Below are 16551 nucleotides of genomic sequence, written 5' to 3' on the forward strand. Positions count from 1 at the left end.
GGAGTCTCGCACACAGAGCAGCCCATGGACTATGACAACGGTTATTTGGGTGCTAAGCCCCCACGTGTTGTCTCAGGCGAGTCCTTTATTGCCCTCCCCGCTCCCCGCTCCCCGCTCCCCACAGAAGCCAAGCAGTTCTTCTGAGTCCATCTTAATCAAGATTAAGATACAGCTCCTGGGGCTCGGTCACTTGCCCGCGGACCAGGTAAGCTAGCCGTTGGTCTCAGCACATCACTTGGTACAAGGCCAGCCACTGCCAGTGCCTACTGAGCAACAGGATTCTAGCCCAGGAAGGGCCCCCCATCCCGGAAGGCTGTATTAGCTGCCAGGTTGGGGACCCATTGGGGATACGGCACTTCTTCCACTCCTGTTTTGGGGATGTGCAGTCAGGGCAGGGGACAGGGAAGGAGGAGGCAAGGTGATGGACATCCTGCTGCTTTACCTGGCCCCCACTGTCCCTTGCCCCACCTTAAGGCGGCCTGCAGAAGTGTGTGGAGTTAGCCATGTTTGTGGATCTTCACACAGCCCCTGATCCTAGCAGGCATGATGCTCATGCCCCGGGACTCAGCTTGGTTACTGTGCCTCTACGGAGCCTTTTCTAACCGATAGGCTTGGAGCCTCTCTGCCCAGCATGGCTGCCTGCCTTAAAGCTTGTTCTTCTGCCTCAAAGAGGTAACGTCTGGGTCTGAGACATGCGTGTCCCCAGTGTCCAGCCCTGGTTTACATACGAAGAAATGTTGGGGTGGGGGGAGCTGGAGAGATGGCTCAGTGGTTAAGAGTATTGACTGGCTGGGCGGTGGTGGTGCATGCCTTTAATCCCAGCACTCAGGAGGCAGAGGCAGGTGGATCTCTGTGAGTTCGAGGCCAGCCTGGTCTACAAGAGCTAGTTCCAGGACAGGAACCAAAAGCTACGGAGAAACCCTGTCTCGAAAAATCAAAAAAAAAAAATAGTATTGACTGTTCTTCCAGAGTACCTGAGTTCAATTCCCAGCAACCACATGGTGGCTCACAACCATCTGTAATGAAATCTGTCACCCTCTTCTGGTCTGCAGGCATACATGGAGGCAGAATGTTGTATATATAATAAATAAAAATCTTTTTTTTTAAAAAAAAAGAAGTGTTAGGGGAACTCTGGATGGAAGGGTGGGGGTTGGGGAGGTGGGAGGGTTCAGGAAGGAGAATGAAAGGGTGGATATATGAACAGTTGGGGGATCTGAACGGGTAGATGGGTAGAAAAAGGGGAAGGAGGATGGGTGGGTGTTGGAAGGATGGATGAGCAGGGGCTGTGTAAGTAGTGGAGTGTGAGGAGGAGGGAGGGGCTTGTGGGCGGGTGGAGGGTGGGGCAAGGGGTCGGGAACTGTATGGAGAACTGGGTCAACAGAGGCAGGAGGGCAGGAGGACCAAGAGTCTCTGATGCTAGACTCTTCTCTGCCCACTGCTCCTGAGAGAGAGCCACAGAACACTCTGTCATCTCCTCAGGTCCTGCAGGCCTGCGTTCCAGGCCCGAGTTTCTGTGCCTGCCAGATGACAGAATGAATGGCAGCCGTGATTACAGGAGCTGGGGTGGGACGTGGGCAAGTGAGTCATCCAGATGCTAAGAGCGCGATGCACACATACGGATGGGATATCCGCTTGACCCTGCCCTCTCCTGCTACCCCAGGCTATCCCACCTGATAGGTGGCCAGGGTCCATCTGCTGAGCCAGGATGGCCTTTAGCCTCTTGATCTCCTCCTGGTACTCTCGAAGCAGGGCATCCTTGGGGTCCTCGTTAATGCGTGGCTTGTTCTTGATATTCTTGGCCCGGTTGGCATAGCGCAGGGTGCTGAGGCTCTCGTCGTAATTGTTGTCGGCAGGAGACAGGCAGGCCACCATCAGAGTCTTGGTGTTGCCACCCAGCGAGTCCTGCAGCAGTCGCGTTAGCTTGGAATCCCGGTAAGGGATATGCTTGCAACGGCCGTCCACCAGGGCCGAGATGACGTTGCCCAGTGCTGACAGGGACAGGTTGATCTTGGTGGCCTCCTTCAGCCTTTCCCCCGTGGCCCCGGTCTTGGATTGCCGCTCACTGCCCGCCAGGTCTACCAGGTTGAGTTTGCCTGCACGGAGGTGGTCCTTACCCCGCTCATCTGCAGAGAGGCAGGCAGGGAGCATCAGCTGGTGAGTCCTGCATCTTCCCAAGGTGAGGGTGGCTGGCTACCAAGCCCTTAGAGCCTACCACTCACTTGGGGCGACATTTGAACCTTTCAGGAGTCTGTAAAGGAGGATCTGCCATGGTACAGGTAAGGAGACTGAGGATCAGAGAGGGCGTGGAACTTTCCCAAGGCCACACAAAAGCCAAGGATGTAAGTGGAGAGATAGCTCAGAGGTTAAGAATACTGGCTGCTCTTCCAGAGGACCCAAGTTTAATTCCTAGCACCCACATGGCAGCTCACAACTGTCTAATTTCTGTTCCAGGAGATTTGACACCCCCACACTGACATATATGCAGATAAGACAACAATGCTCATAAAAAATAATAAAGCATCTAAAAATAAAAAGAAGCCAAGGAGGAGGGACAAGGTGGACACTCGGGGCTGCCTGACTCGTAGGTAAGGGTCTGTTCTCTGGAGACTGTAGTGTTTTGTTTGTAAGCTAACAAATAAAGCTTATCTGAAGATCAGAGTGCAGAGCTAAGCCACTAGTTAGCCACAGAGGCCAGGCAGTGGTGGCACACACCTTTAATCCAAGCACCCAGGAGACAGAGGCAGAGGGATCTCTGTAAGTTCAAGACCACCCTGGGCTACATGAAATTGACTCTGCCTAAAAGAGAAACGGAGCTCACACAAAGGCGATCCCAGCACTTGGAATCACGCGCCTTTAATCCCAGCACTAGGGAGGTGGAGACAGGAGTGATGTGGCTGGGTGGAGAGAGGAATATAAGGAGGGAGGAGACAGGAGTTCAGACGTAGTCAGGAGTCAGTCTGAGCATGCAGTCTGAGGTGTCGTAGAGATAGGATCGCCCCTTTGGTCTGAGCATTGGTAGAGGTAAAGAACTCTCTAGTGGCTGGCTGCTCTGCTTCTCTGATCTTTCAGCATTAATCCCTATATCTGACTCTGGGTTTTTATTATGAAGACCAATTAGAATTTGTGCTACAGGGGACAGCAGAGTCTCTTTTGGACAGATTTCCTATGAGGCCAAAGGCAGAAGAGGGCGAAGGGGAGATGGCAAGATGGCCAGGGAGCTGTACTTTTGCATGCAAAGAGTACTGGCTTTGAAGGTCAACCCCGCCTCTTCTATACTGTTTGGGTATAAGCACAGTCACACACGTCTCTAGCTCTCCAGTGATTCCATCTACAAGGAAAGACAATCCTTGACTGGCTTCCTACCAGGACTGGATGTTTAGGGTCTTTTTTTTTTTCTTTAATGGAGCAGGGAGCCGGGCAGTGGTAGCGCATGCCTTTAATCCCAGCATTCAGGTGGCAGAGTCAAGCAGATCTCTGTGAGTTCGAGGCCAGCCTGGTCTACAAGAGCTAGTTCCAGGACAGCCAGGGCTGTTACATAGGGAAATCTTGTCTTGAAAAAACAGGGGGGGCTGGAGAGATGGCTCAGTGGTTAAGAGCATTGCCTGCTCTTCCAAAGGGCCCGAGTTCGATTCCCAGCAACCACATGGTGGCTCACAACCATCTGTAAAGAGGTCTGGCGCCCTCTTCTGGCCTTCAGGCATACACACAGACAGAAAATTGTATACATAATAAATAAATAAATATTTTTAAAAAAAAGAAAAAACAGGGAAAAAAAAACAAATAAAGAAAGAGAAAAGGAGCAGTAAGGGACTAGCAGTGTTTTTGGAGAGTGCTTGTAGAATGTACCAGAACATGTCATGAGCTCTGTGATTTCAAGTACACCCCAGGTCTAGCCTGAGCAAATGAGTCTCGGAAGAGAAACAGCCCTGTGCACCAAGGTGTTCCCGGCAGCATCGCCCAGAGCACTGTGAAACCAGAAACGATGTCAATGCCACAAGGATGACAGCTTAGAAAGGGGCTGAGAGATGCTGGAGATGGCTCAGAATGCTGAGAGCACCGGCTGCTCTTCCAGAGGAGCTGAGTTCAATTCCCAGCACCCACATGGTTGCTCACAGCCATCTGTGATGAGATCTGGTGCCCCTTTCCGGCATGCGAGCAAACAGAGACAGAACACTGTATACATAATAAATAAATCTTTTTTTAAAAAAAAAAAAAAGAACAGAAGAAAAGGGCTGAGCGTGGAGCATCCTCTGTCCACCACCCACTCTCGAGAAGACCTGGAAATGATTCATAGAAGAAAACAAAACAAGAGAGGAGCCGGAGAAAACAGACTTCGCGGTGTGGCTGTGTTTAGGCACCAGCCCGCCCTTCAAACCTTCAGCAAAGCTCACTCGTGCTCATGAGCCTCGCGCATCCATAGAGCCAGGCAGCTGTCCCAGCCCCAATGCCCCAAGCAACCCTGAGGTCATGCCTTCTTCAGGGGGCGTCCCCAGGGACACCCAGGTTGATGCTCTTTGCTCCTGCAAGCACCTGAGTGCTGGTCTGGAAACAGGTTGTTCAGGCTGACAGTATGCAGGGTCAGCCCTGGCCTTGACCCTGCATCACGGGGTCTCTCCAAAGTTACCTTCCCAGCTGGGCTAGGCTACTTCCTGCACTGTGTTCTCCGCAGTTTTGTGACAGACCACGGCGGGCAGCATTAGGGAACAAGGTGCCGGGAGGCCCTGGGTTCAAATTCTGACTCCTCCACTCTATGACTGGGGTACCCTGCATGAGCAACTCTCTTCACTTCTCAGAGCCTAGGTTTCCTCTGTGTAAAAGGAGAATGATACCTCTGGCCTCGAGGGCTGCCACAGTTACACAGGGGAAGCCTAGGGCACCCACACAAAGCATCTCCCTTCACACAGCATCTGGCCTACAGGTGCCCAGAGTCAATGCTGCTTTCTGTCCCCTTTCCCAGAAGCTCTCCTGTGAACAGAGAGAGGCAGCTGAATAAGGGGCAGAGAACACTACTGAGAAAGAGTAAAGGCGTGAGTGACAGACAGACCTCTGGATGTTTTCCAGGGATGGGACTCAGAGCCCCGAGCAGGCTATTCAAGTACTCAAATATGGAGCTCCAGCCTCAGCTCTGAGACTCAGTCTCCTCATCTGTAAAATGGGGGTGTGAGCAACTAGCTCATGAGAGGGTTGAAAGAATGGATGAGGTAATGGGAGCATGCTGCCTGGCCCACGGGAAGTGCTCAGTGGTGTCCACCAGTTTTGTGGTTGCCGGTGCAGATGCAGGAAACAGGTCAGGTCCCAGCACAGGGAGGACCGTCATCTGTTTCCTTCAGGCACCTAAGGGCATCTTTTCCCAGTTTGCCACGGGGCTCTCCAAGCTCCAAAGAGGTGAGACGCCCTCCTGGCAGGAGTGTGAAGCTGGCTCAGGACGTTTGGGTCACCCTCTGCCCACAGCCGCTCCCGTACCCACGGCATAGATCTCGATGCTGATGGTGAAGATGGAGTGTGAGCGGGAAGAGTCCTTATTCATCAGGGTGTAGCCAACCGCACGGTTCTTCCAGCCGGTCTCCATGACGCGCTCGCACTGGGCCACGCTGTGCACTGTATGCATGGACAGCCCTTTGACGTACACGCCCTTCTCGGGGTGCTCCTTCAGCTGCAGGGAGGAGCAGCATGGAAGGTTGAGATCACCGAGGAGCTCTGACAAACCCAAAGGCGGAACCCTGTCCAGGTGGCCGCTTGTGCCCTCCTAAATCATCCTGTAATAGGCAGGGGGTTCACTCTGGTGAAGCCAGCTGCAAATCTACTCCTGCCTCCCACCTGTTGCAGGATCTTGGACCAAAAACATCCTGAACCTCAATATGCACAACCTGGAAAATGGGCATGAGATACCTACTTCATTGGCATGGTAAGGATTCCGTAAAGTAGGCACACACAAGCTTTTCTGGGATCCTCAGGTTCTGGAAGCTGATGGGGCAGGCACCCAGAGCTCTGACTTTATCTCCTCTGTCCTGTCCACATGGCTGCTGTTATGCTCTCTGCTAATACGACCGGGGCATTGGAGAGTCGTTGGCTGCCTGAGCCCACAAGGCCTGCAGTTCAGCCCTCGGAGACGGCAGCTGGTAAGCTATACCCCCGATGTTCCCCGGCTTCCTTCCCAGGCAGCCAAGAAGCTTTTTGCTTACTCAAGAGCAGGGAAATGTGGAATTTCTCAAGAGGAAAGAAAACCACACTGGCAAAACCAGAATGAAGAGCTGGGTACGGTGGGGTGCATCTGTAATCCCAGCACTCACAACATGAGGACTAAGGAGGAAACAGACCTGTGGTACCTCAGTGGGCTCAGTGGAAACAGGTCACGAAGAGGACGGGGATGCTGTCTTGAGTGTGGGTAATCTCAGAAGGCAAAGCCAGCCCCCCATCTCTGACACCCTCAGGGGTCCTTCCCGCCACTGTTACCCCGTCTTGCCAATACTGGTCCTAGGGAGGGGCTGAGTGATGGCCACCAGCTGTCCATCCTATCCCCGTCAGTAACTGCTCTTCTAGGCTGCAAGAAACCAGAGCCAGGTCTCCATGGCAACCAGCTGTGCTACTATGGCAGAGATGGAGAGGGGAACAGGCACATGGCCGTGCCTAGGGTCCATTTGGGAGGGGATGTTGATATGCTTCCTCACACGTGGCTCAGAGAGGACTCTTGGGAGGCCTCTGCAGACTCCACCATGATCTACTGGGTGGAGCTCTGGGGCAGTATTTATACTGGCTTGAGGGCAGGGAGGGGAGTTGGCATCCCCAAATCTCTTGCTGGCCTTCGCTGACTGAATAATTCCTAATTATAAAATGAACCAGGCATGCCCTATGCTACCCGCAGGCTAAGAGCTTGCTCACCGGAGCCTTGGGTTCCAATCCATTCCCACTCTGTGTGCTCTCTGGGTTATACATAGGTGCCTGAATCACAGACGATGAGAACAGAATTCTCCTACGCTCGCATGGAAACCATCTGCATATCACCCACAGAGCAGCCTATCAGAGGCCCAATGCCCACAGGGTGTGTATCAGGGAGCACATCTATCACCTGCAGCCCCCGGGCAGTGGCTTGGCTAGGTGAGGCCTTCCCAGGGTCTGGGGTCGACAGCGAAGGATAGAGTCTCCATGGCACCCAACACATTGGCTGAAAGGTCTGTGAGGGTTATGACCCTGAGGCTGGTTCTTCTAGAGCTCCCAGCCCCCACCAGACTCCTCTGCATCTTTCTCTGGCTCAGGGTGAGTCATGACTCCCAACACCCTCTCCTGGTGAGGGGGATGCTGTAGGCTGGTGGTAGGAGAGGTTCCTGGCAGGGAGGGCAAAGTGCCGTTAGGTTTGTGCACAGCCCACTGCAGGAGAATGGCAGGGTCTTGAGTGGAGGGATGGAGACGGAAGAGAGGAGGCTTCAGGTCAGTGTGTGACCTGGCACTCTGGTACCCATGGGTCCTTCCCAGTAAGTCAACCAATGAATGACTGTCCTTCCCTCTCCTAAAGCTGGAGTCACTGGCTTTCTGGTGGGCCCTGGGAAGTGAGGGTGATCAGGTCATAAGCATCGTGGCTAGAGGGTGAGTCCAGCGGAATCCCAGCACAGATGAGGAGCAGCATCTCACACTGGCCTATCCTCCAGAGACCAGGCCATCTAAGAGCCCCAGGTAGGAGCAAGACCAGTCCCGCTGGCCAAGGTTAAGGCCAAAGCGTCCCAGCTGGGACTCCACGCTCTCCCTGACTTCTGGTCCTGGCAGTATTTGTTCATTCTTTCTCGCTCCTCTTTCTCTCTCTTTCCTTTCCTCCCTCCCTCTCTCTTTCCTCTCCCTCCCTCCTTCTATGTTCCTTTTTTTGTTGTTGTTGTTGGTTTTCGAGACAGGGTTTCTCCGTAGCTTTTGGTTCCTGTCCTGGAAATAGCTCTTGTAGACCAGGCTGGCCTCGAACTCACAGAGATGTATCCTTTCTTCTCTTCCTTTCTCTTCTTCCTTTCCTTTCTTTTTCTTTCTTTCTTTCTTTCTTTCTTTTTTTTTTTGATTTGTTTGTTTGTTTGTTTTTAGACAGGGTTTCTCTGTAGCTTTAGAGCCTGTTCTGGAGCTAGCTCTTGTAGATCAGGCTGGCCTCAAACTCACAGAGATCCACCTGCCTCTGCCTCCCAAGTGTTGGGATTAAAGGTGTGTGCCACCACCACCCAGCTCTTTTCTTTTTTTAGACAGTTTCTCTATGTGATCCAGGTTGGCCTGGAACTTGCAATCTCCCTGCCGCAGTCTTCCCACTTCTGGGATTAAAGCCTGTGCCAATAAGCCAAGTCCGGCAAGGTTCTTGATCTCTCTGGGTGTCCCAATCAGTCATCCTGGTCTAGTCTATCCAAACACAACCCTGACATAGTGAGCTTTACTTCCACCGTTAGGAAGCAACGCTCTTCCACCCTATGCCCGTTCTTTGAGGAGACTGAGGATGACTTATGAAATGCGTCTGAGGCTCTCTGACTAAGTCAGTCTTCACCACCATGAGCGGATCATCTGTCCTTGACCCTGCCCCCCCGGGGGCCCCACTTGCCAGCTCCCCCTGTCATTGCTGGTTTTTTTCTGTAATCCCCAACAGCTTGAAAAGCTCACATACTGAACACCTAGCAGGCACTGACACTCTGCTGAGGGGCTGGCTTGTCCTATTTACTGTCGCCAACCCTCAATACCCCTTTGCAAAGTGAACCAAGATGATGAAATCCTAGCCATATAAACAGCAGTAAAATAAGGTGTTTGAAGCTCAAACCCTTCAGTTAGGCAGACCTGGGTTCAAGCCCAGGCTCAGCCACTTGCCGAATTGTAGAACCCGGACAGACTGAGGCTCTCTCAGCCTCCTTTCCACGCTATTGGTAAACTAGAGATGACAACGTCCACCAGCAGGGATACTCCAAAGATGAAGTGCCCAGCGAATAGTAAGTGCTTAGTAAGTACTTCATACCTTCTGTTAGACCGTCAAAATAATTTTTATCAGTGGAAGTGTTTTCTAAAACAGAACTCTATTGGGAAACATCACCTTGTTTCCACAGAGGTGGCCTTGTTCAAGGGGAGAGCCAGCCTGTGTGGTGGCAGCAGACACAGTCCATGCGTTAGGTTCTCTAAGGACTCAAGTTCAAAAGGCCCCACTCCGACCGGACATGGTGATGTTTGCCTATGATCCCAGCACCAGGGAAACTGAGGCAGCAGGATCCTGAGTCCCAGCACCGTCTGATACTAGCCACTACCCCTGCGACCTTCCTGACCACCCCACATAGGGTCTGCACCCACCTCCAGCTTCTGCTTGGTGTCAGTGCCCAGCAGGTCCCGGACGTCTTCATTGTAGATCTCCAGATAGGAAGCCCGGACCAGGAACTTGGTATTTTCTGCACACTGCGGGAAGCAGAACATGAAAAGATAGCTTGTGCCAACCCCACCTGCTGCTCAGGCCTCTACAGCTGAGACATCAGAGGAGGAAGGGCCACTTGGGCCCACATCCTCACCCTACCCTGACTGCCCTCCTGGCAAACCTTCCTCTCCAGCTCCAGGACCCTCAGACTCCAAGCTGTGCTCCGGCTATCCATCCAATGTGCTGCCTATAAACCTCAGGGCAAAGAGGTGGAAACCTCCCTCCCGCGGCCACAGTCCCAGCAACGGCACCTGGACCAAGCCCTGGCTCTGGGCTGAAGAGTGAGCCTCTGGGGCCACCACAACTGGGAGCTGTCCAGTCTGGGGTCTGTGAGATAAGTCTACAAAGGGCTTCATGCAAGTCTGGTCTTTAGTCATCGCTCAATAAACGCGGGAGCTGTGACTGTTAAAACCGCTTCCTGTCGCCATGCTCAGACTCATCATACAAGAATGCTAAGGGAATTTCAACGTTCAAGAAAAACATGGAACTGACTCTTCTCAGTTTTGTTTTCCGCCCATGATCTTTTTAGAACCCAGGACTTGCCTCTGTTGACCCACGCAGGGTCGAGACCAGGTTCTGACTGCGACCCACAGTCCACGCCACTGTCATAGGTGCCCTGGGGGCCATCTGGGATGCTAACCTTACCCCTTCAGGTGAGACCCATACCTGAACGCTCTCAAACACGTGCTCGAAGGCTCTGGGGATGATGCCTCTCTGGCTGGGGGGATCCGGCAGGCCCTGCATGGTGAAGGACTTCCCACTGCCCGTCTGGCCGTATGCAAAAATAGTACCATTGTAGCCCTCAGTGACACCCTAAGGGAGAGGGAACCAAGGTCAGGTGTTCAGCTGACAGGTCCAGGTGGGTACCATGGCCCCCAGCCCACAGACTTGGGTGCCCTGCCCGGTTGGCCAAAGGCACCGCTTTGTTTCAAACAACAGTCTGATGGGGTTAAACATCGTGCCAAGGTGGGCTTATCTAAAAGCCTGTGCTGGGAGCCAACTTGGTTCAAACGCTTGTTCAAGTGTATCTCCATGCTTGTTTTGTTTCTCCGTGTACTGCTGACAGAACCCAAAGTCTCCTACATGCTAGGCAAGAGCCCGACCACCAAGCCACACCCTCAGCCTGGCTCTGCTCTTTACTGGACTGGTCTTCGGCACATGGATTTACAGTCTCCCCACCCGTCATAAAGGATAAGAACGCAGCCCTTCCTAAAGCTGACTCATCTCGTGGATTAGGCACGGCAAATGCAGGCACGGACAGGTACTTGCTAAATGTCTGCCGGGAACTTGGGGACGCAGACAGTGCTTCTCACCCAGGCCAAGGAGGTACACAGGGCAGAGGTCCAGAGAACCATGAAGGGAGAGAGTCAAAGAAAGGCGGTTGGAAGGCATGGGAAGAAGCAGCCTCCTCCTTCTCTGTAGCAGAGGCAGGATGGAAGAGAAGCTGCTGCTGAGGAGACCTGGACAGGTGACAGGGGACTGGCAGGAAGAGGAAGTGGGTCCAGGCCAAGCGGACACAGGAGAGTGGCTGACAGCAGGTGGAGCTGGGAGTGGGGCATGGATGAGGAGGCTGAGAAGGAGAACTAACTGGGTACCACTTCCAAGGCCACTCTTCATTCATGGCTGCATGCCTGCATGCATTCACCCTGCAGGAACTAGCTGTCTTTCCTGAATCGGGAACCAAGCCATGTTCTGGGTAGAAGGAGGTGAACAAGGTAGCCACAGCCCCTGGCCTCGGAGCTCTTGGGGTTACAGATAGCAGAACTATCTATGGGGCATCTGTAATGGTTAACACTGTCAACTATATTTAGAGTTACCATGGAAACAAAATCTCTCGGCGTATCTGGGAGGGGATAGCTAGGTTAGGTTAACTGAGATAGGAAGGTCCACCCTATATATAGGCAGTACCATCCCATGTGCTGGGGTCCCAGGCTGAATAAAGGAGAAAGCGGAGCAGCAGTGGCATTCATTCCCTGTGCCTCCTGATTGGTGACAACTGCCTCCCACTTCTGGTGACAAGCGCACCCTCCAGCTGTGAACCCAAACAAGCCCTTTCTTCCTTAACCTGCTGCTGCTAGATGTTTTGTCACCGCCAGACAGGCATGCTGCTGCTGCTGGCACCCAAAAAGGCCGGTATCCCATCTAAGCTCCCCAGCCCTTGCAGAGAACAAACGCTTCCTTGTCTGCAGTGCAAACAGTCGTCTAATCTAGGGAAACTGTGACCACACTGAGGTCCTGCAGTTCCTTAGAGGTGGTAGGCTGCACACAGGGGTGTGGGACCTTTAAAATGTGGACAAGTGACTTTGGTGAGAGGGCGCGTGCCAGGCTTCTCAAACCCACATGCAGCTAAAGTGGGAAGCACCTGACCCCGCTGGAGAACTGTCACTGGAGCGGTACCAGTCTCCTTCCTATGCCACTTGCCCCCATGTCTAGCTGGTACATAACTGGTACATGCACGCACAGAGCATTTCCACTGTTCTGGTATGTTCCATAGGACAGCACTGCCCGGATTAAGTAGAAAACAACTTTAGGTATATTAGGCATATTTATAAAATGAAAAAAGATTTCAAAAAAAAATTCGACACGGTAACCCTTAGGGGGCTCCTAGGGGACAAGCACATGTGGGGCAGGTCGCCAGTGTCCACCCAGTCACTGTGTACTGCTGCCCTGTTCTGTATTATTGAACTATGAAACTTAGTGAGTTTTCATGAAATCAACGGTTGAATATTATTTTAAGATGTGTTACATTATTTTATGCTGTGGAATATTTGTTTAATGGTGCAAAAATGTGTTGCATTCTTTTATGTTGTATTTATTTAACTCTGTGAAGCTGTGCTACGTTGCCTGTCTAAAACACCTGCCTGGTTTAATAAAGAGCTGAACGGCCAACAGGTAGGAAGGAGAAAGGATAGGCAGGGCTGGTAGGCAGAGAGAAAAAATAGGAGGAGAAATCTGGTAGACAAAAGATTGAGGAGCAAGAAAAGGAGGAGGACATCAGAGGCAGCCATCCAGCTACACAGCAAGCCACAGAGTAAGAAGTAAAGAAAGGTATTCAGAAATAGAGAAAGATAAAAGTCCACAGACACAAGGTAGCCAGGATAATTTATTAAAAACTGGCTAGAAACAAGCCAAGCTAAGGCTGGGCATTCACAAGTAAGAATAAGTCTCCGTGTGATTATTTTGGGGGCTGGATGGCAGGCCCCCAAAGAGCAAAAGATGATAAAACAACAGTTAATCTCCTCCCCCCCCTCTCTCTCTCTCTCTCTCTCTGTGTGTGTGTGTGTGTGTGTGTGTGTGTGTGTGTGTGTGTACTGAGATCAAACCTAGAGCATCACACACGCTGGGCAAGGGCTCCACACTTGAGCTGTGCTCCCAGCCCAGCAAGGAGCTCCAACCTGGTGTCATCCTCAGCAATCAGCCTCATGACAGCACACTAGACATACTACATATTTCCTCCAACTATTCAATCAAAGTGGAAATAACGGTCCCAAATTGTACCACATCTTCTGTACGCCCCCTCCCAAATGTCCCCCTGGGTGAACGTTCTACCACTGCTTCCGCACAGGGAACCGGGGCCACCCTTCTTAGTCCGGTCATAACAGAAGCTGTGGCTATGGAGCACTAGGGGAGACTAGAGGTAATTCATCAAGAGGCAACTCTGGAGAAATCTGTCAGGGGCCGGAGATGGGATGCCAGGGCTGCTGGTTAAAGAGGCGGCAGAAGCTGGATCAGGCAGGATGGGATAGGAGTCAGCCAAGGATGGTGTCGAGAAGGAAGCTCCAGGAGAGTTGAAAAGTTCAGTCAGAGACAAGAGATGAAGGACAGAGGCTGGACTGAAGGGATGGAGGATGGAAGGAAAAAGATAAAGTGGATGTGAAGTATGGGGACAGCATGGGACAGGAGCTGGGGGAGGATCCTGGCTAGGAGACCCAAGCTACCTGCCCAGAAGCCCTGGAGAGGGACAGAGCAGGCAGGCCCATGGTCTACCCAGCCACTGGCCTCACTTATGCTTAAGCAGCTAGGGCTGTGACCTGCATGGGCTTTCCATGCCCATGGGAGCATGGAATCTGGACACAGGGATCCGGAACTGTCCCTAATTTGTTCCATGACTCCTCAAGCCTCAGTCATTTCTCTGACAAGAACGACTCCAGCTCTTCTTGTGAGGATCAAATGCTACACGCCAGTCTTTCCCTGACAGCCTTCCACCTTCTGCTTGACTAGCATACTGCAGGTCCTATCTTAGTCTGTTCTCCCCTCCATCTCTCCCAAGGTTTGCTGGCCTCCCCATGCTGCCCATCCCTTATCACCAACTGCTAAAGGTTAGCTTAGCTGTTTTTCCTTTGACCTTAATGAAGGCAAGTCCTATTGCCTTCACACACCCTCCCCACAACCCGGGGGCTCACAGTGAAAAAGGTAGTGTTTCCTTACATGGATGGGTGAATGGATGGATGTCAAATCTGAGGTCTGGGGAGTGTCTAGAGATAGGGCTGCACAGTGGGACTCAGAAGAGAAAGCTGGTGGAAGAGCGATCCAACAGGCCTGTCACTGTGTCCTTAGTGTCTTCCTCTCTGGGTGGAACTTGCTTGGCTACTGCACAATCCACAAAGCAGGCAACTGAGGCCCCACCCTGACAGCCCTAGACATCCCTAGAAAGAATCAAGGCCACGGAAGAACGCGAGTTCAAGTCTTCAAGATGCCAAGCCTAGATAGAAGAAGACAGTGCCCTGCAGGGTCCCTGGGACCATGGAAGGATGGAAAGCTCCCAGGATGCCTCGGAGTGGGTGTAAAATTCTGAAGACCATGAAACCAAAGAGGAACAGAATACTTTAGAAGCATGAACTTCAGCCACTGAAGACACGCAAGCAAGAACTGGTTCTTTACGTGATGGAGATTCAGACACCTGATATAAACAAGAGGGACCCAGTCAGATGACCTCTTGGGTCCCTTCTAGCTTAGAACACCTGGCCAGCAGATAGACAACTAAGCTATTCTGAGAGAGTGGGACCAGCCCCTTTGGGGGAACTATCCATCGTCCTCTGAGTATTCCGAGGGAATCACCTCTTGCCAAGAGCTCTGTGGTCCACATCACCAGTCAGAAAGCTTTGGGAGTAGGGTCAGAGCTCAAGAGAGCAGAGATACACACTTGACCCTAGACTTTAATGGTGCATTTACTCCTGGCTCAAAGCCAGACAGTGTGGAGGCTTCGGAATACATCAGCCCTCCCAACAGGCAGGACAGCTGGAACAGAAAGCAGCTACGTTAAATGTTTTGGCAAGGCCAGGTCAGTAAAGTCAAATGGGTTTCTTTGCAGCAGAACCTCTCCGAATCTCAGATACTGGGGCACATTACGGAAGCCACGCACTGTTCTCTCTCAGAAAGAGGAGTTTCCTCCGCTGCTCTCATGAAAAGAGGAGCGTGCAATGAGGAGGACTTTGGGGGGGGGTACTGAAATGGGAGCAAATGTGGACCATCACCTGTTAGAAGAGAAGAATCTTGGGACTCTTGGGAAGGAAGAAGGCTGAGGGAAATGGTGGGGGCTTTCAGGATTCTGCAGGTCTGGAATGAGTGCAGAGGACCTGGGGATCTGGGTCTGGAGTCTGTGGTCAAGGGGCTGCAAGGGATGAGGGTCACGACAAGTTGGGGCGTTGAGTGGTCCTAGGTTCTGTGGTAAGGGCTGCAAAGGACGAGGTGCGGACCGGCTGGGTTGCTGGGTTCAATGGGGACACCACACTGGAGACAGGTGCCAAATGTCTGCAGCCAGGACAAAACCTTCCAACTAACCTGTCTCTATTCTCCTGTGCCCGGCGCCTCCTCGCTTGGCTTGGGCAGCAGGGGCTTGAGTTAACCAACCTATCCCGTCTCCACTTTCGGGGAGCCCCAAGCCTGGCCCTGCAATCTCGGGGCACCCTCACCTCCACCAGCGGGTAGGCGATCTCGTTGTAGATCTGCTCGGTGAAGTGGTCCATGTAGTAGGCGCCGTCGAAGGTGAACTGCTTCGGGGGCTCGTCAGCCGCTCCTGGGTTCTGAATGAAGCATTGGCCGCGCGCGCAGTCCACCGTCACCACCGACTGGCAGCTCAGATCGCGCTCGCGCTGGTTCATGGGCCGGCAGCGGACCACCACCTTCACGGACTCCGAAGCCATAGCGCCCCGCGAGACCCGGGGGCGTGGCCCACTCCAGGGGGTGGAGCCAGAGCCCTCGTGGGGCGTGGCCTGACGGCAGGGGCGGGGCCGCAGCCGGGGGCCGGGACTCCGCGCGGGGCGCGCAGGGAGCAGCTGGGGCGCGGCGGACAAGTCTCCGGGCTGGAGCCCGGGCCGCCGCCTCCCGCGTCCGGGCTCGCCCGTCCCTGAGGCCGGGCCCGGGCGGGGAACGGGGGATCCGCGCTGCAAGCGCCGCCGCACGACCCGAGCCCCGGAGCTGGTCGGGCCACGCTCGCGCTCGTGCACGCCGTCTCGGCGTTCGCCGTTGCCGGGCAACGTCCGTGACATCACAGGGCGGACCGCCGAACGCCCAGAACCGGAGAGCCCGGCTGCAGGCTGACGGATTGGGATGCACCCTGTGGTAGGGGCAGCCCTGACCCTCCTCACTGTCTCCCAGGCCTCGCAGCTCCAGCCCAGAGGTTCAGCAATCCGGCAGAGGCAACCAGGCTAAAAATCTGGAACTTCACCTTCTTCAGGGGTTAGAGACTGAGAGGGTGACATGGACTTAGCTGTTCCTTATGGCACAGTGAAGCTTCCAGATGATAGAGCCAGTCTTAAGAGTTGGGATTTTAAAAGACACGAAAACTGGACCAGCGAGATGGCTTAGCTAGTGAAAGGCGCTTGCTGCCCAGCCTGATGGGACCCCTGGGACCCACACGGAGAGAACTGACTTGCAAGGGGTCCACATACATAAGTAAATGTTTTGGAGGCCTTTTGGGGGAGGTTGGTTTTTCAAGGCAGGGTTTCTCTGTGTTGTCGTGGCTGGCCTGGAACTCTGAGCCACCACTGCCCAGCATAAATGTACTTTTAAAAAAAAATTAAAAAGGCAAAAACTTTAGGAGGTAGTCTTTCTGTTGGAAAGACCACACAGCTTAATCTCCCGGCCCAGTTTAAGTCACCAACCATCCACCCATCTGCAATGTTCCTGAGGGTTCCTCTGCAGAA

The 16551-nt window shown here is 53.1% G+C and overlaps 1 protein-coding gene across 4 annotated transcripts in view; it reads right to left on the bottom strand.

The window, feature by feature from the left end:
- Kif17 (kinesin family member 17) overlaps positions 1-15813 on the bottom strand; it is a 31106-nt gene extending 15293 nt beyond the window's left edge. For all 4 annotated transcript variants that reach the window (XM_041652108.1, XM_041652106.1, XM_041652107.1 and 1 more), the window contains exons 1-5: positions 15319-15813; positions 10073-10219; positions 9289-9390; positions 5464-5653; positions 1671-2123 (exon numbers count right to left, since the gene is read on the bottom strand). In XM_041652108.1, the coding sequence (XP_041508042.1) occupies positions 1671-2123; positions 5464-5653; positions 9289-9390; positions 10073-10219; positions 15319-15549 (1123 nt within the window). In that variant the 5' untranslated portion in view covers positions 15550-15813. The remainder of the gene's footprint in view (positions 1-1670; positions 2124-5463; positions 5654-9288; positions 9391-10072; positions 10220-15318) is intronic.
- Positions 15814-16551: the final 738 nt, after the last annotated feature.

This window comes from Microtus oregoni, unplaced genomic scaffold (genome assembly GCF_018167655.1).
Source record: "Microtus oregoni isolate MIOR12 unplaced genomic scaffold, Mior012 000005F_ref0000423, whole genome shotgun sequence".
Lineage (NCBI taxonomy): Eukaryota > Metazoa > Chordata > Mammalia > Rodentia > Cricetidae > Microtus > Microtus oregoni.